The sequence below is a fragment of the Antedon mediterranea genome, chromosome 9 (assembly GCF_964355755.1).
Source record: "Antedon mediterranea chromosome 9, ecAntMedi1.1, whole genome shotgun sequence".
NCBI lineage: Eukaryota > Metazoa > Echinodermata > Crinoidea > Comatulida > Antedonidae > Antedon > Antedon mediterranea.
The window spans coordinates 25,330,487-25,356,987 of record NC_092678.1 but is presented as its reverse complement, the minus strand read 5'-3'; the positions used below and the strand labels follow the sequence as shown (position 1 = coordinate 25,356,987).

At 33.6% G+C, this 26,501-nt stretch overlaps 1 protein-coding gene across 1 annotated transcript; it reads right to left on the bottom strand.

Moving 5' to 3' along the window:
* Positions 1-745: 745 nt before the first annotated feature.
* Positions 746-26,087, bottom strand: LOC140059454 (ATP-binding cassette sub-family C member 9-like). Its single transcript, XM_072105382.1, has 31 exons — positions 25,426-26,087; positions 25,052-25,294; positions 24,615-24,806; positions 23,973-24,125; positions 19,261-19,416; positions 18,690-18,824; positions 18,246-18,408; positions 18,014-18,054; positions 17,630-17,902; positions 17,060-17,263; positions 16,479-16,557; positions 16,049-16,154; positions 15,733-15,831; positions 15,341-15,506; positions 14,859-14,996; positions 14,260-14,482; positions 13,242-13,453; positions 12,649-12,803; positions 12,484-12,553; positions 12,032-12,189; positions 11,670-11,762; positions 10,503-10,605; positions 10,174-10,287; positions 9,951-10,062; positions 9,672-9,802; positions 9,503-9,581; positions 9,087-9,195; positions 8,861-8,964; positions 3,879-4,012; positions 3,454-3,516; positions 746-2,853 (listed from the first exon to the last, which is right to left on the bottom strand). The coding sequence occupies exons 1-31, from the start codon at positions 26,050-26,052 to the stop codon at positions 2,716-2,718; spliced, it is 4,773 nt and encodes a 1,590-aa protein (XP_071961483.1). The 5' UTR covers positions 26,053-26,087; the 3' UTR covers positions 746-2,715.
* Positions 26,088-26,501: the final 414 nt, after the last annotated feature.

The window sequence follows — 26,501 nt, the reverse complement described above, 5'->3', positions numbered from 1 at the left end:
CAATCATAACCCCAATATATAAATGCCATACTTAACTATTGTTTTTGTTCATATTATGTCCTAGGCCTGTTGGCATTAAGGGTACGACGCGTGCGTAAACATCGTGTCTAGGGTACGACGCGTGCGTAAACATCGTGTCTAGGGTACGACGCGTGCGTAAAAATCGTGTCTTACGATCGAAGGTTTATAAATTGATACGTATAGCTAGCGCGATATTTGATAAAATGGACACACGTAATGTTTTATTTATTGTTTGTCTATGCTCTTGCTATCTATGTCAACCATTGGTGTTAATTTAATTTCATGCTGATTTTGTTGTTCATTACTCAGTAACATTAATTAAATTATTCCACAGTAGTATATAGACAACATTAATGAAATGTAAAGCATTACTTTGTATAGTAAAGTTACATTTTAAAATACAAGATATTAATAACATAAATTAACCTTTATCTTAAAATAACGATAGTCTGGTTTCAAATATCAAACGTTCATATTGGTTACGTAACAAACTATTAATAGACCATGGGCTGTACTTAGTTATCTTTCAATTACGTCGTAGGGCAATTTATTATAAATGAAATTTATTGATGACACAATACCGTACTGGCGTCAGTAGCAGCACTATTTCTATATTAAGGGTGATGAGTAAAAGAAATATATTAAACTGTTGTACATTTCCAACAGCCACGTTGTAAAAGTGCTACGTTAAATGTTATATATTTTGCAATTTCATGATAATATATATCGGATATATTTGAATAAAATTTGCGACTCCTAATCATCATGACGTTGTTTCGTTTCTGATTTCATATTTGGGACAAGAATAATGTTTTACAAACGCAGTTTCTCACATTTATTATAGCAAATGGTCTGATTGATGCCGCAACGAAAACCAAACCCGGTTCTTCTTCTATTAGTCATCAGTTACATCAAAAAATGAACGCGCGTACACAATATGTATTGTTTTTATCAGGATTTAAACGCGCATGTCAAATGTGTTTCTGCATAACAGTAGCACATTGTGTATATAAGCACGTAACAAGGTGGAGTACGGAATACTTAGATATTACAGATTTCTACAATTATTACAAAACGGCAAACAATATTTCACTGTTTTACTCGGTGCATCTGTTCCTATTAATCAATCGTTTTAGTCCATCAATTTCGTAAATTACAACATACACAGATTAAGGTCATGAGCAAGTAGTGCTCAGTAACAAATGTTACAGCGATTTAGTGACGTCATCAGATGTCATTACAATAATGTTGTGTTTGATATCAGCAGGTCGTCGAGTCTGTAGTGAAATCTATCTAATCGATCACGTGGGTGAATAGCAAATTACAATACGTGACACGTGACCGATCGATCAATGAGGTATGTGTATTGATGAATGATGGGATAATGAGAGTACATTTGTATGTTTTTATGGAATATGCTTTAGGACATAAATTATACATAATATATGTTGTGGATGGTGTTTTAGCTGTGTTTAAAAAAATATCTGTCAATGACTGTTTTGTTTGTTACATTTTCTACTTTACAGTAAAGAAATACATTCATATGAAATACGATAATTATTATAACGAATACTTTATATTATCCCCAAATAAATGGTAACAATTAAACTACATTCATTAATTGTCTACTATTATAATCATTAATTTGCATTTTCGTGCTTAAAATTTCAGAAACTCTTTCTCTTTAATTGGAGGTAAACTTTAATTAGGATGCTATGCAGTGATTTGTTAGACATAATGGTTACTTATAATATAATTAAGAATGTTTCATATTTTTCGTGCGATATCCATTCCGTAGAAGTATGACGTCACAAAGTAGTTCATGGTATTCATAGTGTTGTTGATACACATAACAAAAGAGTGCAAAATACATAGAGGTAGTTAGTTTGTTGTTCTCTCTTATAGGGCTAGAGAAGGTTCTTAGTTTTCTCGTTGATAGTAACTACCAATGGTGTACATACACTAGTAGTGGATCTAGTATATAGTAATAGCAGGGGGTGAGCTGTTAGGGAGGAGGAAGTATGGGGGGGGGGGGCGCGACATTGTGAAATTAGTGTTGAACTTATGTCTAATAACAAATATTTTGCATAATAATTTTCTGAATTTAAGGGGGCGGGGTGGGAAGGGGGGGGGGGCGGGAGAGGGTGCATTTACCAACACACAATACTTTATATTTTCATTATAATATTCTATCAATTCTAATATCATATAATAGATTATTTAATTATAATAAGATTACATTCATTCTATATTTAAAAAAAATATTGTTAAATCATTGCATTGCTTGTGCCAAAGTATCATTAAAATATATTAACAATTATTATTATTATTAAAAATATTATTTGAAATCATTGCATTGCTTGTGCAAAATTATCATAAAAAATTGCATTGTTAAATTAAAGTACTCAATTTTTAAAAAACTGCCACAAGATGGTGAGACACTACGATATACCAGGGAAGACGCGGGTTTCTTCCTTGGATATAGGCCTACGATCTGTCGATTTCACCTACCTTTGCTTCTGGAAGACCAAACTAACTTATTTACTAACAATCTAAGTTGTATCATTACGTATTTGACAGGAATTACTGATAGTAGACCCTTTATTTACTGATTGATTGATAAATTGATTGTGTTATTGGTCGATTATTAAAAATGTTATTGTGCAGGTTAAATAGCCACTCTAATTGGCTAAATTATTTATTTGACTTGACCAATGAGCTGAAGATACTGTCATCACGTGACAGTAGATTTGCCGGGGTGTCAAGTTCTTTGACCTCCCCGTCACCAAGTACGAGAATAGTGTCAGAATTTAAGATCGTTGAAACACGGTGCTAAAAAATAAATAAAACAAATGTTAGTATTTGACCAATCACAAGCAATAGATTATTCGAACTGTCGCTTGTGATTGGTCAACTAGCTTGCATTGCGTCTCTTTAAAGTGCACATGAGCTAGATGTGTACAATGGACCTATGGTTTATAGTTCTTATCTGAGAAGCCCTTGCATTTCATCTCTAGTGGGAACCAATCTTTAAAGGGTATTTGATGAGCTAGATGTGTACAATGGACCTATGGTTTATAGTCCTTATCTGAGAAGCCCTTGCATTTCATCTCTAGTGGGAACCAATCTTTAAAGGGTATTTGATGAGCTAGATGTGTACAATGGACCTATGGTTTATAGTCCTTATCTGAGAAGCCCTTGCATTTCATCTCTAGTGGGAACCAATCTTTAAAGGGTATTTGTTTCCTTGGACAAATATTAATTACAGAAAAGACAAATCACAAAGTGCTGGAAAAGTGCTGATGATAACAAAATACAATGTTGGAACAAATATGTATAAATTACTATATTTATATGAAAATTAGATGAAAATAAAAGTTTGATGAACCCACATAAGACAAAAAAAGGTGCTGTAAATGATAAATATCTTACCGCAATTGTTAAAACTGTTTTATCCTTAAAAGCACTTGAAACAACTTTCTGTAAAATTTGATCCTATGGAAGAAGAAAATGTATTAAATTAAGAAAATAACAAAATTAAGGGAAACACAGAGGGTACTGGATGACCATCATGTGATAGCAGTCAAAGAAGAAGAATAGAAGAGATATACGCCATATAGTAGTTACTTCAATGATGTCACTATGTCATTATGACTTGAACCCAGAACCCTTGTATTGGTAGCCAAGCATCATAACCACCAACCACTCTAGATCATCATTCCATCATCATGATGGATTGTGGTACATAGCATGTATGTGACGTCACAATCAAAGGTCAAAGGTTTGCAAGCAAAATACATTAATGTTCCAGACATCATTCCAGACATGATTGAGTAACTCGATGGATCTTTGCTCACCGTTTGCATGTCAATAGAAGCTGTTGCTTCATCCATGATCAGAATCTGAGACTTCCTCAAGAAAGCTCTAGCCAAACAGAACAGTTGACGTTGACCAACGCTGAAATTCTCACCTCCTTCAGAAACATTGTAGTCTGCAAGAAAAACAGACAGAAAATAAATGAATAAAATCAAACCTAGAAAGTGATCACTAACAGAAAGTAAATTGTATTATTGGGAAATATGGTAGTGGTATGCCCAAATTTGGTAGTGATATGACATCATCATGTCCATATATGGGCACATCACATTTTGTTGTCACATAAATGTTGATATTGTAGACAGAGCTTTAAACTGAGATCCACTGCAATAATATACTTCCAATCAATACAGTATACACTTTGTAACATTTCAATGATACACCTATTTGTTTGCTAATTCACTTTTGTTTTCTAGTTTACTGTTGTATATTTGTATACTACTCTTAGTTTATTTGTAACCTAGTTAATTATTAATAGTGTCAGCAAATATGACATTTAAATTCCTGCTGTGGACGCAAGAAGTGTTTACTAATCAAGGAACTAGACACTTGTGACGTAATATATTGTACATGTCCAATTTAAATACTTTACACAAGATGTTTTGTTAACCACTCTAATATGGTGTATCTTAAATTTGAGGTCAACAATATTTTAATTTTTTTAATAAATAGGGAAAATAATGTGTATAGGAATGCCATCATGTTTTTTTTGTTTGTTTTTTTTATATTTTTTTTATTCATTCATTCAAAATGATATGAACGTTTAAATAAAGTAACCTACAGTGATCAAACAATATTAAAAACTATAAATTATTAATTCCATTTTTTTTAAAGTAAATAATTAATTAATTTGGTAAATGCTGTGTTTTCCACAATTATGTAACTAATCTAACTAATATAATTGTATTAATCAAATTAGCCAGAGATATACATTTAATAACATATTTTTTTTTCTTTAACATAGTAATAATAAATAATACTCATACACACACAAATATATCTTAATCTGTACTATAACTAAGGAACTATAATATAATTGTGTTAATTAAAATCAGATACATACATTTAACAACATAAACATTTTTTTTTCTTTAAAATAATACACATATATATATATATATGTTTTTAATTATCTGTATTGTAACCGAGGAACTAATAGTAGGTCTATAATAAATAATTAAAAATATCTAACAAGTGAGAATAATAATTTCTGGTTTACATTTTAATTTAATACAATAATAATAAAGTAATAAATAAAAACCAAGCGCAATAATAATAATACACTAAAGTAAGTCATTTCCTTGAGAAACAGTATCATTAAGTTATTAAATATAATCTTCTATTAATCTCCACTTTTGTCTGAAATTATACAATGTACTTCTTTTAGAAGCAATGTTTTTTTCTAAATTATATCTAAATTTTAACCGATTAAAGAAAACCTAGAAGACTGGCTTTTTGTGAGTTATTTTGTAACTAAATATGATTTTCTTAATCAACAAAATACACAGATTTAATAGATATCAGGATTTTCTGTATTGTAACCAAATAATATGGAGGTTTTATCAAGGTTAATCTTTGTGTTTCAAATGTTTTCCCACCAAGTCGTGAATTCATCCCATAGTTTGGTTGCAATGTTACATTCAACCAAAAGATGGGTCATAGTTTCAATATTTGATTCACAATAGGAACACATATTACTCGGTACAATATTCATTTTATGTAATCTACTATTAGTTGACAAGCAATTCACATTAATTTTATACTGAAATATTCTGGTTCTTACCTCCTGAGAACATTTAAATGGTAATACATAGATATTTTCCCATTTATCGCTATCTACACCTAATTCATCCTGCAATTTACTTTGAGATGTTGGTATTTTAAAAATTTTTTTAATTAAGGCTCTGTATATACTTTTTGTAATCATACTTTCTAATTCTTTTTCTTCATTCTTCACTTCCACTATAAACCCTCTCTTTTTATAATTTTTTCGTAAAAACCCTAACTTCATGTTTGTTTTCCACTGTGGGGGTATTGCAGATATTGTCATTCTCCAGTGCATGAAATTACTTTGGTAACTACCCGCCTCTCTCTATCCACGTATTAAAGGGAATGATATTACCGTTTTCATAAAAAAGGTCGCTTACTACACATATCCCAACATCTCTAAGGCTCTTGTAATAAAATGGCTTGCCGTGTATATGCATGTGTCTATTAAACCATATATATTGGGATCCTTCGTTTACTGTATCAGGATGTATTAATTCGAAATAAGCGTTTAACATATCCTTATAAAACAATGGAATATTTTTCCAACGACGGACACAGTCCGCGCTTACATTACAATAAAAAATAATGTCGCCTCCTTGCTTATTTAGGAACCTATGTAGTAGAGATTTCCATGCTGCATTGACATTTATTTTATATCGTTGTATCCATTTTATCTTTAATGCCTTAAACATACTTTTGATATCTGCCATTTTAAGCCGCCTTCTTCAATATTCCCGATTAATGTTGTTCTTTTTATCATACCTTTACCACGGTTCCATAAGAAATTAAATAGAATTGTTTCAATTGATTTAACTACATGGGGCGGTATATGTATGACAGATGCTAGATATATAAATTGGAATATTGCGAATGTTTTAATTAAAATTATTTTTCCTGCTAAGGTTAGTTGTCTGGTTCTGGTTTAATATTGTTTTTAGTTGTTTAATTTTCGTTTCGAAATTACATATTTCCCGTTGTCTTTCATTATAAGAAAAGTAAACTCCTAATGCTTGTACTGGTTGTTGTGGCCATTGCATATGTATTGGTTTGTTTTTACATCGCCTATTTGAACCAAGCCATATAGCCTGTGATTTGCTTATATTTAATTTCAAGCCTGATATTTTAGAAAATTTCTCTATTAAGTTAATTATATTTTTTGCTGACACTTCATCTTTCAAAAAGCATGTGGAGTCGTCTGCATATTGAGTTATTTTAATTTCTCTATTATTTACTGTAATCCCCTTAATAGTTTTATCGTCTCGTATGGCACATGCTAGTATTTCTATTGATAGGATAAATAAGTAAGGGCTAAGGGAGTCACCCTGTCGTACACCCCTTCCAACTGGAAAATAACTTGATGACTGCCCATTATTTTTCACGCAACTACTTATATCAGTATATAATGCTTTTATGAATTGAATACATTTTTCTCCGAGGTTTACTTTTTTTAAAACCTGAAACAAAAAACCCCATTCAAGCGAATTGAATGCTTTTTCATAGTCCAAAAAAAGCATAATTCCTGGAATATTGTTTATTTTGGTAAACTCCATAATATCTTCAATAGTTCGTACTGACTGGCCAATGTATCGGCCCTTTACAAAACCGGTTTGATCAATGTGGATAAACTGGCTCAATCTAGTGGATAGTGCTTTCGATGCTATTTTGTAGTCCACATTTAGTAATGATAAGGGTCTCCAATTCTTTAATTTGCATCGGTCTTTGCCTTCTTTTTCAATAAGAGTTATTACCGTCTGTCTCTGTGAGGTACTCATTTTTCCGCTATTTAAACCTATATTAAGTGTTTTTACCATTATTGGACCTATAATATCCCAGAATTTTAAATACCATTCGTTTGATAAACCGTCATTACCAGGGCTTAGACAATAGGTCTTTTGTTATTTAAACTTTGACCCTTGGCTTGTGCTACTTAATTAGTTGTTGTTTTATATTTTATTCATTGGACTTGATAATGACTCCATGATGCTGTCGAAACGTCGTTCTCTTTTAAGCGTTATTTTTATATTATGTTTTTATTATGTGGCATGCTTTTAAGGGCATTGTAACATTCTCGAATTGTCAGGTCTCCTTCACAGGTTATGTTGCTTTCTTCAGTTAAAGTTGGCATACTTTCGCTATTGAAAAAACTGTTATCTGTAAGACTTTCATTTATTTGAGTATTCGACTTATATACTTTTTAATAATAATCTTTTTGTAAATTTAATATATCATCTGTTATTATTTTTTTACATTGTTTTTTTCTATAATTCCTTTTTTCTAAACCTAGGAAATATTTATTGCATTTTTCTCCTTCTTCTGCCCATTTAATCCTCGATCTTACAATAAGGCCTTTGATATCAACTATGCATCCAGTTTAACTCTCTCTAATTCTAATAAATTTATTTCACTTGGATCTTCTGCGACTTTAATGTCCAGTTGGATCATTTTCAAAATTCAGTTCTTCTATTTTATTTTAATTTTTTTTACATTGTTTTTTGGAATAATTAATCGTTATTTCCCTAAATTTAAATTTTAGCCACTCCCATTTGACTTGCTCGTCTGATATTTCGTTGTTTTCAATCCACTCCCTTAGATGCGTGTTCATTTCATTTATATAATTAATATCATTTAGGTGCGAGTTATTAAACTTCCAGTGACCTGGTCCTCTATTAGATTCGTTTTGTAATTGGATTGTAATTGAAACCGCCGAATGATCGGTTCGTAAACTCGGAAAGATATCACTGCTTATAGTAAATTCTTTCATACTATTATTTATTAGAAAATAATCTAATCTGCATTGTACCAGGGGCTTACGTTGTCTCCATGTATACCTACATTCCAATGGATGCATATCTCTCCATATATCAATTAAGTCAAAGGCATCTATCATTTCTATAATGTTATCGACTACATTTTGTTTTTGTTTGGTAGATCCACCCCTTTTATCTACTTCATTTAATGTACAGTTAAAATCTCCACCAAGTATAATATTTTCCCACTCATTGTTATGTTTTTCAATAATTAAATTTTTTAAGTTCTCATAATATTTAATCTGCATAGTATCAAATATCTGATGAGGTTTTTGATAATATTAGTATTATATATCATTTACTTACAGGACTACATAGCATGTACTTAATGGGACATGGACTTAGTTGTCTGTAGAATGTACTTAGTGGTACAAACATGTACTTACCCATCAGCCCTTCCAATCCACTGACAACATCCTTTAATTGAGCGATCTCAATTGATTCCCATAATTCTTTGTCTGTCCTCAGATTCTCAGGATCGAGGTTGTATCTGTAAACAATTCATTTCAATAAACAGTAAAAATATTTTGTTATTAAACTACATGACTTGTTATAACATTAAAGTAACCTACTGAAATAAGGAACTAACAGACAAACAGGTATTTTACTCACCGGATAGTGCCAGTAAACAGTACAGGATCTTGGGGAATTATAGACAATCGCTGCCTTAAAATTCTCAATGGAACTTGCGCAATATCAAATCCATCGATTATGATACGACCTTATTAAACCAAAAAGAACATAATTATATTTACATTAGTATTGTTAGACACATTTTAACAAAAGATACATGATAGGCATATTTAATAACATTGTAACGCTGTGCCCTGTCAAAACCTGTTGAAATCTAACTAACCGTACCTTATACTTCAATAAAAATATTTCTGACATGTTATTTGAAAGTTTCCGCATTAAAAAGAAAACCAGAGAAATCATGTCTCAATATTAAGAGACGAGATCTTCCGTGGATCTAAGTTCACATACAAGGGAAGAATATTCCTCCCTCTCCCTCTTGTCTGCTAAATTACCTTCAAATGTATCAATGACTCGGAAGAGTGTTAATGTCAATGAGGATTTACCACTTCCAGTGCGACCACAAATGCCAACCTGAAAAAGAAACAGTGTATTGGTTGTATGCAGGAAGTATGATGGAGTATCAAAGAGTGTTACTAACTAACAAAAGCACCTTGTACTTACTTTCTCTCCAGACTTGAAGTGAAGACTTATAGACTTAAGTACAGGATCGAGGTCTTTAGCGTATCGTACTGAGATATTCTGTATGTCGATATCTCCTTCATGAGGCCAAGACACAGGTGGTACAAGGGTACCTAGAAAATGGTGTATTGAAAATTACGTTAATAATTAGATGGTAAAAATGCAACTAAACAATTCTATTATTAGAACACAAACATTTAGTATACTGTAATACCAAATATTGCCCTATTGGCGTTCCATAGAAATTTACCCGTCACTCACCTTCATAGGGTTCATTCTCCAGGTTGGTATAGTAACTGACACGCTCCACTGCATTCATAGCCATCTCCGTATCTGCCATATTTCTTACAACCCAGTTCAGATAACCAGAAACCTATAAAAAAAAAAAAAAATATTTAATACATTTTATACATTATACAATGAAAATATAAAACATATTCTACAACGACTAAACTGATTTATAAATTGAAAAAAATATATTCACCTGTAGTGCATATGTGATTCCAAGGCCTACAGAGCTAGGGTCAATATTGCCAAGAACTGCGCTGATTACGGTTGTCAATCCAGCGATCAATACGATAAATGTTCCGATAAAATCCTACAAAAATATATAATAATATTTCAATTTCTTTGCACCCTTTGTTTTTATGTCATATCACTCTGAGTCAAGTATCTGTAGATTTAAATAGGTCTACTCCTCATGAAACAGCGGCCTGTAGTGCATTGAAATATATATGTTTTCTTTTGTTCACATGACCTTATTTACAACTTACAAAAGTAAAAGTTTTGTTTTTCTTTTCAAGTTTTACTTACTAATCGGACTGCCAGCCATCTGTTGCATGTTTGGAGATAAAGATACGCCAAAGTATTTAAATTTATCTTTTCCAAAATCAAATTTTGGAAGCGTTTGCCAGCCCTGAAATATACAAAATAACATCATTAACAATAGCATTCAATGCACTATACTACAATTTGAGAGGAGTGAGTCAGCATTTCACTTGAAGATACTGATGCCAAAAGAAATGTTGATCTAGGACTCTTTAGCTGGATATATGCGATATGCCCAAAATGGTAGTGATATGCCCAAATATGGTAGTGCTATGCCCAAATATGGTAGTGCTATACCCAAATATGGTAGTGCTATGCCCAAATATGGTAGTGATATTCCCATAAACATTATACTCTTTACTAATGAGATTACAGATGATATATATAGAGGAATCTTTAAAGCTCTGTCTACAATATCAAATTTGATGTGACAAAAAAGTGTGATGTGCACAAATATGGTAGTGATATGCCCAAATATGGTAGTGATGTGCCCAAATATGGTAGTGATGTGCCCAAATATGGTAGTGATGTGCCCAAATATGGTAGTGATGTGCCCAAATATGGTAGTGATGTGCCCAAATATGGTAGTGATGTGCACAAATATGGTAGTGATGTGCACAAATATGGTAGTGATGTGCACAAATATGGTAGTGATGTGCCCAAATATGGTAGTGATGTGCACAAATATGGTAGTGATGTGCCCAAATATGGTAGTGATGTACCCAAATATGGTAGTGATGTGCCCAAATATGGTAGTGATGTGCCCAAATATGGTAGTGATATGCCCAAATATGGTAGTGATATGCACAAATATGGTAGTGATGTGCACAAATATGGTAGTGATGTGCCAAAATATGGTAGTGATGTACCCAAATATGGTAGTGATGTGCCCAAATATGGTAGTGATGTGCCCAAATATGGTAGTGATGTGCCCAAATATGGTAGTGATATGCCCAAATATGGTAGTGATATGCCCAAATATGGTAGTGCTATGCCCAAATATGGTGGTGATATGACATCATCATGTCCATATATGGGCACCTCACATTTTTTTGTCAAATAAAGTTTGTAGAGCTTAATAGTTTGCAGTTAATCAATGCTCTGATCATTTCTAATAATAAATTATATAAACACAATAATGTGTCATCTTACTTGTATGCTCTGATGGTTGTCAAACCACCAAGAGTTTCAGAAAAATATGCAAATATTGGGGATTTTGTAATACTGTCTAATCTCTGAAGTTCTCTAGAAATGAAAAAACAAATTATGTCAAACATGGTTAATGTTTTACTTAACATGGTGGCTCATAAACAATAATAACATTTGGGAGATTATTTTTTTCTTTTCAATTCTTCGTTTTGTCCTCTCTATCAAAAAAAAATAAACATCATTATGCTCAGGGATCACAATTCATAAAAAAAACATAATTTGGCCAAGTTTTTTGATACATCACTGTATTATTGGTTGTATAAGGAAATAAAAAGGTTTAATAAGTTTTTCACTTGTTAAATTACCTTGAGGTTGCGATAAAATATTTCTGAACAATGTAATAGGCAACCATAACAGGAAAAACAATAGCTATAAACACTGGTACAACAATGGTGTTGACGATGAGGGCGGCAAGACAACTCATTGAGCTTCGTATCAATCCGTTGACAAGTTGATTCAATCGCTGGTAAAATTAAACAAAACTTTACAATCAGAAAAGGTAATCCCTCCCTACATAATCATAGATTTGACAAATTTGCTTGATATCTTCTAAAAGAAATAGAAGTTGAGATAGGTAGTAGTTGCCTTTTCTCTCCTTTTTTTGTGTACATATTTCATTCTGTTATATTGATATTTTTATGCTTTTTATATTTTCTTATGGATGAATGAAAAAAATGTATGTAACTTATGTAATATTGACTTTATAAAAACCTACATCAAACATTACTGTTAAAAAATTAACTGAATTGTTACTCACAACATCGATAACTTGAGTATCATTTGAAAACCGATTAAGAATACGTCCAATGGGCGTAACATCAAAAAACCTTTAAAAAACAAATGAAAACAAACTTATAATTAATTAATTTCATCAAATAAACAATAATAAAATTGATTTTTCATTGGAAACATTGTACATTACCTGACTGGTACATTAATTACATTGCGAAGTAGATTAATAAACAACTTCTGAGCAGCATAGATACAGACAAACACAAGGCTGACAGACGACACCATTGACAGTACAATGGTGGCGATGGACAGACCTGCATAGCCTACAATATACTCTTTAGTCGTCTGCAAATAACGTAGAAAAGTTATAATTAGACAAGGAACGATGTAGCATGGTGATGAAAATGTCGTTTTACAAATTCAATATTTTGGTATATCACTACCATATTTGGGCACATCACACTTTCTTTGTCAAACTAGTTTGATAGTGTAGAAAGAGCTTTAGTTTTTAAGAGAAACCAAATACAAAACACAAAAACAAAGTTGACTGTATAGAAAGTGGGGGGCACAGTCTAAAAATGGTGAAATGATGGGCTGAGCTTAATTTGATGTCCTATCTTTTGCATTACAATTTGCGAAATTGAGTAGGACCCCGGTCGGCCGGCCACCCATATCTCTTGGATATGCCCCTGGTTACTCAATCTACAGATATTGGAAGCTTGGCAACAGGTTATTTTGCAAGTCATCCATTTCACAGCCTTTATCTACTATGATATTATTTACCTTAGTGTTGTTAGATACATCCAGGCCTGACTCAGACCATTCAGACAGCCAGAAGTTAGTGCCTACCATCATGCCTGTTACAGATATACAACTAATGATGACTAGAACTGAGAGCAACTTGCCCATTGCATTGATGTAGTACAGGTACATGGTGTACGACACAGAACCTCTCACTATCTCTTCATCTTCGATAAGCTTTGTTGTATCTTTGTCTGAAAATAAAGAACATTAACTTGACTGCTATTAAATAAACGAAATGTCACTAAAGGTATTTATACCAATTGTTTATTTTTTTAACAGTAATATTTTCTCAGATAATCAACTTGAATATTGAATCAAACCATACGTGTGTTAAATATAGTTTGTCGATAAGGTTGAATTTACCTTGAAGATTTAAGGACTTGAGGACTAAGCTCATGTCCCTTCAACGCCAACTCTTCATTTACATACAGGTGACACTTAAGGTGGTGGTCAGACCATGTTTTAGCTATTCCCGCTTTGAATAGCTACTAATAGCTGACAACCTCATACATTTTTTAAAAACAAGAATTAGGTAGTACCTTAGATACCTCCTTGGTGATGCATATAAATAAGTATGTTAAATGTTAAATGTATTTTTCTGGTCCTTAAGCTTAACTGGAAATGAGGAGATTGGATTAGGCCCTCCATGGACCCACGGCAGCCAGCAGTGCAGATGATGGATATAGTGTGTAAGCTACTCGTAAATCATACATGCTTAGTGTGTGCTTAGTGTGTGGTAAACAAGAAATAGGTGCTACAAATATTAGGACCTAAGACAGGCAACGACATTCAACAATCTAAAATAAACCACAATAAATGTCTTTATGAAGAAATTGATGATGATGTCATTCATTCATTCATGATCAAACATAAAATATGTACATAGTTAATTGAAATTATTTTTGTTTGTTCAAAGGTAAAAATGCATATAAAAATATAAAAATGAGTTAAGGATAAAATTTGGTAAACCACAAATAAAACACATCATGGACTTTACCTTTTTTAGTCTGTTTATCTTCAGTCGATTCTTTAATTGAGAGTTGTTTCTTTAACTTTGCTCTTTCCTCGTCAGCACTCTCCATTCCCGACATCTCTTGTTCGCTCTCGGATTCTTTCTGTTCCATTGTCTTTCTCCACGACAGATACAATTCTGGATCACTTGACTGGATTTCTTCTAGTGTTCCTTGCGTCAGTATCTTTCCTTCTTCCATAACAATAATCTTTAAAATATTAATATAATATCTGTACAGGTTCAAGGTACTCCTACAGTACTCTCATAGTAATGATGAGAAAGACAGATAAGGACTTAAATAAGGATAAAAACTCAGTTTACAGATCTGGGTCATGACCCAGTGCATCTAATGTTCTAATCTATTTCACTCCTTGTTAGGGGAATTAACAACTGTACAGATAAATTACAATTATAAATCGCAACCAAGAGAGAACATGCTATTAAATTCGCATTTGTAGGCCCCTTTCATTACATCATCCAACACCGCAACAAAGACATTAGGGAAGAACATGCTATAAAAGACACACTGTAATCATTATTACTATAATTTCACATCAATACTCAGTGAGACGACAGCATTTTACCTGATCAGCATGCTCCACATACTGCACCTGATGTGTGACAAGCACAACGGTTTTGCCTCTTTCTATCAACAATCCCTGAATGCCATCGTTGAACAGTTGACTTCCAACATGGACATCAAGAGCAGATAATGGATCATCCTAGATATAAGACATTTATCAAGTTTAGTATGTCATGTACAAACAGTATACCATACGAGAGTAATGTGACACTTTGTTTTTGTTTTACCTCTTTGTATTTCTCAGAGCAAACATAATGTCAATGTATATTTTATATGCAAATGACAATAAATAGAAATAATTTTCCACTGATGAAAGAATGAATGAACAGACACACACATCCAGTTTTTTTTCTGTAGTAATTGATGTTGATTACCAACAAAGCCATGGCCATGGTTAGAACACAATCATTCAAAATAGTGTCAAACTGACGTCATAAGATATCATGGATATAAAATATAATACAATGTGTAGAGTATACATACCAATATAATGACATGAGCATCTGTGTAGACAGTTCGTGCGACACTGATTCTTTGTTTTTGACCCCCACTCAGGTTGATCCCCTTCTCACCAATCTCTGTCCTATCTCCTCCTGGTAAGATCTCAATATCAGGTTTAAGAGCACATGCTTCGATAGTTCTGTCATATCTTGACAGTAGACAAAATAATGAGCATTTGAATGGTACATATGAAATGAACATAGTATATATTCAGTTTTCAATTTATTCTTTATTTCCATATTACACCACCTACATATGCATGGTAAAAAAATTTAAAAGGGGGAGGGGATGGGGGTGCACGCATTGAGGAAGCTATTTTCAGAGAATGATAATGTTGCTAATAATGTAATGAGAAAGACATTGAATGGTCGTACCTTTCATATTCGTATTCAGATCCAAACAGGATGTTTTCTCTCAGTGATGCATTGATTAACCACGCCTTTTGTGACGCGTACGCAACATCACATTTATCTCTAAAAGTAACAGAAAATAAATGCTCTTGGTTACTAAATATTTAGAAGAGTGATATCTACACTATCAAACTTTATGTGACGTGCCCATATATGGACATGATGATATCATATCACTACCATAATTGAGCAGATCACACTTTATTTTTCAAACTATTTAAAAGTGTAAACAGAGGTTAAGATTAAATTCAGCATTACATGACGAGCTGTTTCTACCTACCTACTCCATGTCACGTCCCCTGATATTGTTCTCATCTCTCCGAGTGCAGCCGCTAACAAGGATGATTTACCTGAACCGACCTGACCGACAATTATTGTTAATTTACCTGTAATATCAATTTATTAAAACAACAGTTTTTTATTTTATTTTTACAGCACCACAGCAAATACATGACTCACAATTACAGGATGGAAACCCATGCTTTCTAAACCAAGTCTCACATATGAGGCTTAAGTAGCCATCAGAAAAATCCTGGAACCATGTCACCTGGGATTAGTAAGCAAGTCTAGCAACAGTTCCACAACTTTAAGTGTTAATAATTCTCTAAAATACAACCTAACTGAATCCTGTTATATTAATTTTTCCATAAGAGGATGTATAAATTGATGTTGACATTTTTGGTATAATTATGATTTCGATGATGTCTTACCTGAAGGTATTTCAATGTTGATATCTGAAATACACGGAATACTTGTATCCAGATCCCAGCAAAAGTTACCATCTTTTATCTACCAATAAAAGTTAAAGTAAAAAGTTCAGTAAATCAATGTACAACAATAAAGTACAAACAAACTTTACAAGTGTTGCACATTTTAATTAATCATTTTTATTTAGCTTTTTGCTTCATTTTATTTGTATCTCCATTGAGATCCAGCCACTGATACTCACAGCATTGTCATTTTATCAGCATTTATTTTATTTGTATCTCCATTGAGATCTAGCCACTGATACTCACATCATTGTCATTTTTTCAGTGCTTATTTTATTTGTATCTCCATTGACATCCAGCCACTGATACCCACAGCATTGTCATTTTTTCAGTGCTTATTTTATTTGTATCTCTATTGAGATCCAGCCACTGATACCTACAGCATTGTGATTTTTCAGTGCTTATTTTATTTGTATCTCCATTGAGATCCAGGCACTGATACCCATGGCACTGTCATTTTTTAGTAATTTGTATTTATATAAACACCTCAGGCACAGAGCATGAATTCTAAACTGACTTACCCTAAAAACAATGTCATCTGGCAAACCATTAGAAGTAACCGAAAGTGACGTTGACATGCTGCCGTATGACCCAGTATGATTTCCTGATGACGTCAATTTGGATTTGTCATCGTAACTATTAAACGCCATTTGTTCGTCATTTTTTGAGTGTCTCTTCTTTGCCTTTCCACTGTTGCTAGGTACTTGGAAGTCTACACTTGGCAGCTATATTAAAATCAATCAAATATTGTACGTTAATATCAATAATCGTCAATAGAATTTGTTTTCACTATGCTATTCTAACAATTGGAAATAAACAACATGTTTTTACCATAATTAAATAGAATATATTTGGATCAGGTAGTTGGGAAGCCGAGTGATTAGGACTGTCACACAGAGAGACCCGGGATCAATTCCTGACCACAACTCCCAGTCCACTTACCTGGTTGATTGTACAAGGATAACAATTTGGTGAAGTTTAATAAGCTGGACTTTGAAGCAAGTTTGGAATAATATCTTGAAAATAGTTTATAGAAAATTATATGAAAATTCTATTATTTTCAAATTAATATTAAAAAAACTTCTGTAAACCTTCATAGTGCTGACTTCATCAAATCCTCCATTCTTATGAACTAAACCATTTTCCTGGTGTTTTGGTGGGCGGCCATTATCAGGTTTTTCAATTTCTGGTGCAATCAGAAAGTTTCGTAAACGTTTCGTGCTCACAATTGCGTTTACAAGAAATGCAAGTGTCATCGGTAGAAGAAATAGTGGGACAGCCAGTTGTTGAAAGAGAGCCAGTGAAGAGAATGCAATATCAGGGGTCAGATCAACACCTTCAATAGCACTGTATAGTGAAAACGACTAAAACAAAAACAAACATTTATATTATAAAACAGTACACATTATTTTTCACCAGCTAATGGCTTTCTTGGCTTGAAAACAAATGTGTAGGAAATTCCCCTAAATACTTACCAATAATGTTACCATAACCGGAGAAGATATTACAAAGAAATCTATAAATATAATTGGCATGAATATACTGGTTAATAATGACAATGAAATAATTAAAATGAAATTCAGATTTTACACAATTTCAAATAGAAATTTTCTCTAACTTTTGGAGTTATCTATTTGATGTTTACATTATGCATTCACAACACTAAAAGTTCTGTTTTTCTGTATCATACTCAAGCTATATACTTACATTGAAACACTGTGCACACCCCCATCCGCTTTAGGAACTTAAACTCATTTGCTCTGACGCCCTCTATCATATTAGCATACACCTTCTCCCAACCATACACCTTTAACAACTTTATTCCTTGCAACATTTCATTTGATAGTTTAAGTCGCTCATCAGAAAATACCTGTGAAAAAACAATAAAAATAACATAATAATATGTAACAAGAACATATGATGTTTAGTACAGTATTTAAAAATACATGGACATTTTGGTTACTTTTCATTTTCTTTTCTCTAAGAGCATTTACAAAATTAACAACTTCTACAGGAAGAAAAAACAAAGCAAACAGCAAACAAATTAAGACTAAATTACTTATACAAGCTAAATGCGGTTGAGGTTACATAAATCATAGTCTTTATTGCATTTCTAGAGGATTATCAATAAGAAATGTTTATAATTTTTACCATAATCTGCTTTTGAATTTTAGACATCAGTGCACCAATTCGAATTTGAATGGGAAAAGTTATGAGAAAGACACTAGCACCAATCAAGGCTGAAACACCCATCTGACGATACAGCAGGCCTAAAGTTATACCAATCTGTGTACAAGAATAAACATAAATTAAATCAAAAGCAAATATTTAATAATTTATTGATTTATTTTTTCCAAAACGTTCTTCTTGTTTCCTTGTGGCAGGTCCTACATTGTGGAATTCTCTACCAATTCGACAGGCCTGATTGAGACAAGTATGAGATCCTATCGAAATTGTTTTAAATATATTATGTTAAATGTCCGATATCTATGAACTGTTATAATTTTGTAAAATAGAAAAAATAATAGAATTAGAAAAAAAATACACAAAAAAAAAAGCGCGAAAGTGTGCTACTTTGGATTTCTAGACTTGTTGTAAATTTCTTGTGAAGGAAATGAAATAAAGTTTATCTTTGTCTGTAGACTCAATGAAAGACTTTGCTATTCCAACAAACTTTTTAAATTGTTATATTTAAAAATAAAATTAATCAAACTTTACTTACAATTACTGGTATTGACCAAAGTTGGTTGCCAAGTTGAAATATATAAACGAGTGACATTGCATCCGTTGACATATGGTTGGTGATTTGTCCCATTGTCATCTGTCCGCCAGTAATCGCATAGGTTGACAACGCCAACGATTTCTCATATACAATTGCCTGTAAAGAATTCCTACTTGTTTACTGGTATGTTAGCTGAGACACGTTTATTTTATTAAGCTCTGTCTTTTATGTGACAATGTGATGTGCCCTATGGACATGATGATGTCATATCACTACCATATTTAGGCATATCACTACCATAATTGGACACATCACACTTTTTTGTCAAACTAGTTTGATAGTGTAGACAGAGCTTTACAGAGGAAAATCTTTCCCACCCCCCATTAAAATAAATTCAAGGGACACTCCCATTAAGGTCTCATGAAACGAAAAAGGGGCAATACATGTTTTTACACTACTAGTCAGCCCATAGGGGACACTCCCATTAAGGTCTCATGAAACGAAAAAGGGGCAATACATGTTTTTACACTACTAGTCAGCCCATAGGGGACACTCCCATTAAGGTCTCATGAAACGAAAAAGGGGCAATACATGTTTTTACACTACTAGTCAGCCCATAGGGGACACTCCCATTAAGGTCTCATGAAACGAAAAAGGGGCAATACATGTTTTTACACTACTAGTCAGCCCATAGGGGACACTCCCATTAAGGTCTCATGAAACGAAAAAGGGGCAATACATGTTTTAACACTACTAGTCAGCCCATAGGGGACACTCCCATTAAGGTCTCATGAAACGAAAAAGGGGCAATACATGTTTTAACACTACTAGTCAGCCCATAGGGAACACTCCCATTAAGGTCTCATGAAACGAAAAAGGGGCAATACATGTTTTAGCACTACTAGTCAGCCCATAGGGGACACTCCTATTAAGGTCTCATGAAACGAAAAAGGGGCAATACATGTTTTAACACTACTAGTCAGCCCATAGGGGACACTCCTATTAAGGTCTCATGAAACGAAAAAGGGGCAATACATGTTTTAACACTACTAGTCAGCCCATAGGGGACACTCCTATTAAGGTCTCATGAAACGAAAAAGGGGCAATACATGTTTTAACACTACTAGTCAGCCCATAGAGGACACTCCCATTAAGGTCTCATGAAACGAAAAAGGGGCAATACATGTTTAACACTACTAGTCAGCCCATAGGGAACACTCCTATTAAGGTCTCATGAAACGAAAAAGGGGCAATACATGTTTTAACACTACTAGTCAGCCCATAGAGGACACTCCTATTAAGGTCTCATGAAACGAAAAAGGGGCAATACATGTTTTAACACTACTAGTCAGCCCATAGGGGACACTCCCATTAAGGTCTCATGAAACGAAAAAGGGGGAATACATGTTTTAACACTACTAGTCAGCCCATAGAGGACACTCCTATTAAGGTCTCATGAAACGAAAAAGGGGCAATACATGTTTTAACACTACTAGTCAGCCCATAGGGGACCCTCCCATTAAGGTCTCATGAAACGAAAAAGGGGCAATACATGTTTTAACACTACTAGTCAGCCCATAGGGAACACTCCTATTAAGGTCTCATGAAACGAAAAAGGGACAATACATGTTTTAACACTACTAGTCAGCCCATAGGGGACACTCCTATTAAGGTCTCATGAAACGAAAAAGGGGCAATACATGTTTTAACACTACTAGTCAGCCCATAGGGGACACTCCCATTAAGGTCTCATGAAACGAAAAAGGGGCAATACATGTTTTAACACTACTAGTCAGCCCATAGGGGACACTCCTATTAAGGTCTCATGAAACGAAAAAGGGGCAATACATGTTTTAACACTACTAGTCAGTCCATAGAGGACACTCCTATTAAGGTCTCATGAAACGAAAAAGGGGCAATACATGTTTTAGCACTACTAGTCAGCCCATAGAGGACACTCCTATTAAGGTCTCATGAAACGAAAAAGGGGCAATACATGTTTTAACACTACTAGTCAGCCCATAGGGAACACTCCCATTAAGGTCTCATGAAACGAAAAAGGGGCAATACATGTTTTAGCACTACTAGTCAGCCCATAGAGGACACTCCTATTAAGGTCTCATGAAACGAAAAAGGGGCAATACATGTTTTAACACTACTAGTCAGCCCATAGAGGACACTCCTATTAAGGTCTCATGAAACAAAAAAGGGGCAATACATGTTTTAATACTACTATTCAGCCCATAGGGAACACTCCTATTAAGGTCTCATGAAACGAAAAAGGGGCAATACATGTTTTAACACTACTAGTCAGTCCTCCATAGAGGACACTCCTATTAAGGTTTCATGAAACAAAAAAGGGGCAATACATGTTTTAGCACTACTAGTCAGTCCATAGAGGACACTCCTATTAAGGTCTCATGAAACGAAAAAGGGGCAATACATGTTTTAACACTACTAGTCAGCCCATAGGGGACACTCCTATTAAGGTCTCATGAAACGAAAAAGGGGCAATACATGTTTTAACACTACTATTCAGCCCATAGGGAACACTCCTATTAAGGTCTCATGAAACGAAAAAGGGGCAATATATGTTTTAACACTACTATTCAGCCCATAGGGAACACTCCTATTAAGGTCTCATGAAACGAAAAAGGGGCAATACATGTTTTAACACTACTAGTCAGTCCATAGAGGACACTCCTATTAAGGTCTCATGAAACGAAAAAGGGGCAATACATGTTTTAACACTACTAGTCAGCCCATAGAGGACACTCCTATTAAGGGACACTTTGTTGGTCCCGAAGGTGACCCCTTGATAGGTGACCCCTTGATAGGTGACCCCTTGATAGGTGACCCCTTGATAGGTGGTGACCCCTTGATAGGGGTTCTAATATAGTTTAAAAATGAACATTTTTATCTCATTTGAGTTTGGGGTAGTTTTGAAATTTGTATTAGAATTATCTTAAATTCAATTCAACTTTATTTCAGATAAACTGTCCATATGAAACATATACATACAACAAAAAGAGAAAGAAATCCAAAACATTATGTGACAACCATCATGAAGAGAGGACCAAGAATTATTTGTTGACGTATAGTGCCTCTAAAATACTGTGGATTGTTGGGGGATTTTTTGGATGTTTTCCAATAGAACTGTAGACATATTATATTATTGTTTACTAACGTTTACATGACTCATGTTTCATATGATTTGATGTATTATATAGCATATAGTTCCTGGACAAGACACGTGATTAGAAAGAGAAGCAATGTGAAACTGAATAATGTAGTAGATTAAAACAAAGATAAGAAGAACAAAGATAGTAATAAGAAGAACAAAGATAGTAATAAGAAGAACAAAGATAGTAATAAGAAGAACAAAGATAGTAATAAGAAGAACAAAGATAGTAATAAGAAGAACAAAGATAGTAATAAGAACAAAGATAGTAATAAGAAGAACAAAGATAGTAATAAGAAGAACAAAGATAGTAATAAGAAGAACAAAGATAGTAATAAGAAGAACAAAGATAGTAATAAGAAGAACAAAGATAGTAATAAGAAGAACAAAGATAGTAATAAGAACAACAAAGATAGTAATAAGAACAACAAAGATAGTAATAAGAAGAACAACAACAAAGATAGTAATAAGAAGAACAAAGATAGTAATACGAAGAACAAAGATAGTAATAAGAAGAACAAAGATAGTAATAAGAAGAACAAAGATAGTAATAAGAAGAACAAAGATAGTAATAAGAACAACAAAGATAGTAATAAGAAGAACAAAGATAGTAATAAGAAGAACAAAGATAGTAATAAGAACAACAAAGATAGTAATAAGAAGAACAAAGATAGTAATAAGAAGAACAAAGATAGTAATAAGAAGAACAAAGATAGTAATAAGAAGAACAAAGATAGTAATAAGAAGAACAAAGATAGTAATAAGAAGAACAAAGATAGTAATAAGAAGAACAAAGATAGTAATAAGAAGAACAAAGATAGTAATAAGAAGAACAAAGATAGTAATAAGAAGAACAAAGATAGTAATAAGAACAAAGATAGTAATAAGAAGAACAAAGATAGTAATAAGAAGAACAAAGATAGTAATAAGAAGAACAAAGATAGTAATAAGAAGAACAAAGATAGTAATAAGAAGAACAAAGATAGTAATAAGAAGAACAAAGATAGTAATAAGAACAACAAAGATAGTAATAAGAACAACAAAGATAGTAATAAGAAGAACAACAACAAAGATAGTAATAAGAAGAACAAAGATAGTAATACGAAGAACAAAGATAGTAATAAGAAGAACAAAGATAGTAATAAGAAGAACAAAGATAGTAATAAGAAGAACAAAGATAGTAATAAGAACAACAAAGATAGTAATAAGAAGAACAAAGATAGTAATAAGAAGAACAAAGATAGTAATAAGAACAACAAAGATAGTAATAAGAAGAACAAAGATAGTAATAAGAAGAACAAAGATAGTAATAAGAAGAACAAAGATAGTAATAAGAAGAACAAAGATAGTAATAAGAAGAACAATGTAAAAGACATTTAATTTATCTATGTATGTGTAATATAAATGTAAAAGGGAAACCAGCATATTTTTATAATTGTGAACATATTTAGTATAGTGACTGACAATAAAAGTATAGAAAAATATTTTTAGAAGTTAAATTTACTATAATAGAAAACATAGCAGTTGTTACCTGAACCGCAACTCGCACTTTCATTGATTCCAAGATCGCTAAATGGAAGGACGTCTGTATGCAAACAAACTTGCCTACTCCAGCAAAGAACATCAACCCTACTAGGATGAACCCATTATCGAAATATTCTTTCGTTGTTACAAAGTGACTAGGCTAGCAAAATAAACAGTTATATATTTTTATATTATAGTAAACTATTTTGAAAATTGTTAAGCTTGGTTCCCACTAGAACGTAACGCAAGGACGTAAACGCAACGCAAGCGTTTTAACCAATGACAAACGAAGTTATAGACAGTTAGCAATCACAAGCGAATAAGCCATCGCTTGTGATTGGTCAATTCACTTGCGTTGCGTTACGTCCTTGCGTTGCGTCGCTAGTGGGAACCACGCTTTACTTAGCTCACTAACGCAACTTTGACGCACGTAAAAGTATACGCGCAACGTAAGGCATACGCGCAACGTACGGGCATATGCACATTATAATGGCATACACGCAGCGTAAAGGCATACGCGCAATCACAAGCGACAGTTCGGATATAGCGTCGTGATTGGTCAAATTGCTTGGGTTGTGCTTACGTCCTGGCGTTGCATCCAAGTGGTATAAATATTCGCGAAAAAAACAAAAACAAGACGATATTGTACCTCATTGTCGGTGTCTGGCTCGTACATAATCGTAATTACATACGTCACGATATCGCCAACAAGGACTGGTCCAATGAAGCTAAGGAGGTTACCACATAAATTGAAAAGACCAGAAATTAGAAGACTTTTACCATATACAACAGCAAACGCCCTCCAAAGAGAAGGCAGAATGTGTTTACTCTCAGCTCTTTTCTAAAATTAAAAACACACAATTACCTTTGTTATTTAAATGATTTATAATATAACAATATAACAAATAAGAATAAAAACATTCAACGATGTCACCGACTAAAAATGTTCCCTTTTCCTGAAATAGTGAAATAAATCTTCTGAGGTTTGGACGCACGTGTCTGTGGGCGCGTCTTTTAAAAATACGCATCGCGCTACTAGGTGGGTTTCCCAACTGTCCAGTATGGATCTTTGCCTTTATCTATTACCTTTTCATTTTCGAATGCTTCGTTAAGATCGTTCAATTTATTGCTACTGTCGAAATCATCAGGAACCGATCCTAGATCATCTACTTCAAGAGGGCGTTTATAACCCATTCTTAGCAACCAATTCAGCCACCAAAAACTAATCTGAGAGACAGCATTCACGTACTGGTCCTTGTAGTACATATCACCCTCTGGCATGTCCCCACTGTCAAGATCACCATAGGTGAGACAACACACGCGGTAGGCCTGTGTGAAAAGGGGTCATCTTTACATATAACAGAAATAGCAAGTAAAAACAAAAACATAAATGTATACTGTACAATTTTAGATTGTTCTATTACGTTAAAAAAATGTTTATGTTGTTATATGTACTTTACCTTTCCGCGAAGAACATTTAATTCAACAAGTAAAATAATCGAGTATCCAACTAACGATATTAAACTAACATTAAAACGTAATGTTTCAACAGATGCCAGGCCCATGTAGTCCAAGCCAACTATTCTGAAGGCCTCTGCTGTAATCGCCAAAATCCAGTAAAGTGCGCATGTTATTGATATATACGTGGCGTTCGCTACCTCCATACATTGATACGCCGCAAGTGACGTCACCAGCGTAATGACTGACATACAACCAGTGAGATAAAGATGAGGTTGCGTCGGGTCACCTTTAAATGTTTGATCCGTTAAAATTCCCTCTCCGATTGAAGCAATTAAAACCATTAGTAAAACACTGGAAACTAACCATCGCACAACGTGTCCGGGAAAACGGATCAAATACCTCGTCGTAAAAACGTTATTTTTAGAGTACGCAAGGTACGCCATGATGATGGTGAACACGACGAAAAACAACGCGTGCGGGATGACGTATGACGCGCTCATAAAACACGTGTTTCCGTACGTGTAGTTCTTTTCCCATTGAAAGTCATTGAAGAAGGCAAGGTCTGCAGAGTTCTTGCCGCAGAACCATTTCCAGTTGTTTGGTTTCGTACTCTCTATTACCGCCATGGTTCTTGTCCTGGTTCTTCTTTACAGAGAATGAATTTAGAAATCTGAAAAAAACAGACGACACCATTGATATTACATCATGCACTCAAAGCTAACATAAAAATTAAACCATGGTTAATTAGAAATCTTTATGCTTGGTTTCCACTAGAGACGTAACAATGACGTAACGTAAAGTTATTTGGCCAATCACAAGCGGTGGATTATTCGAACTGTCCCCAGTCATTGGTCAGCTCGGTTGTTTGTTGCGACTACGTCAGCGCGTTGCGTCTTGTCTCTAGGTGGAGACCACCAAGCTTGAATATTTTTTCATTACGTTTAAAAGACAGAGCCAAACATGTAAATAACGTTATAATAGTCACATAACACTATAATGAAGAGCTTACAAAGAATCAGTAAACTGGTGACCAATGTTACCGTAATATGTAGAGCACTGCAGCACTACCCAGCCT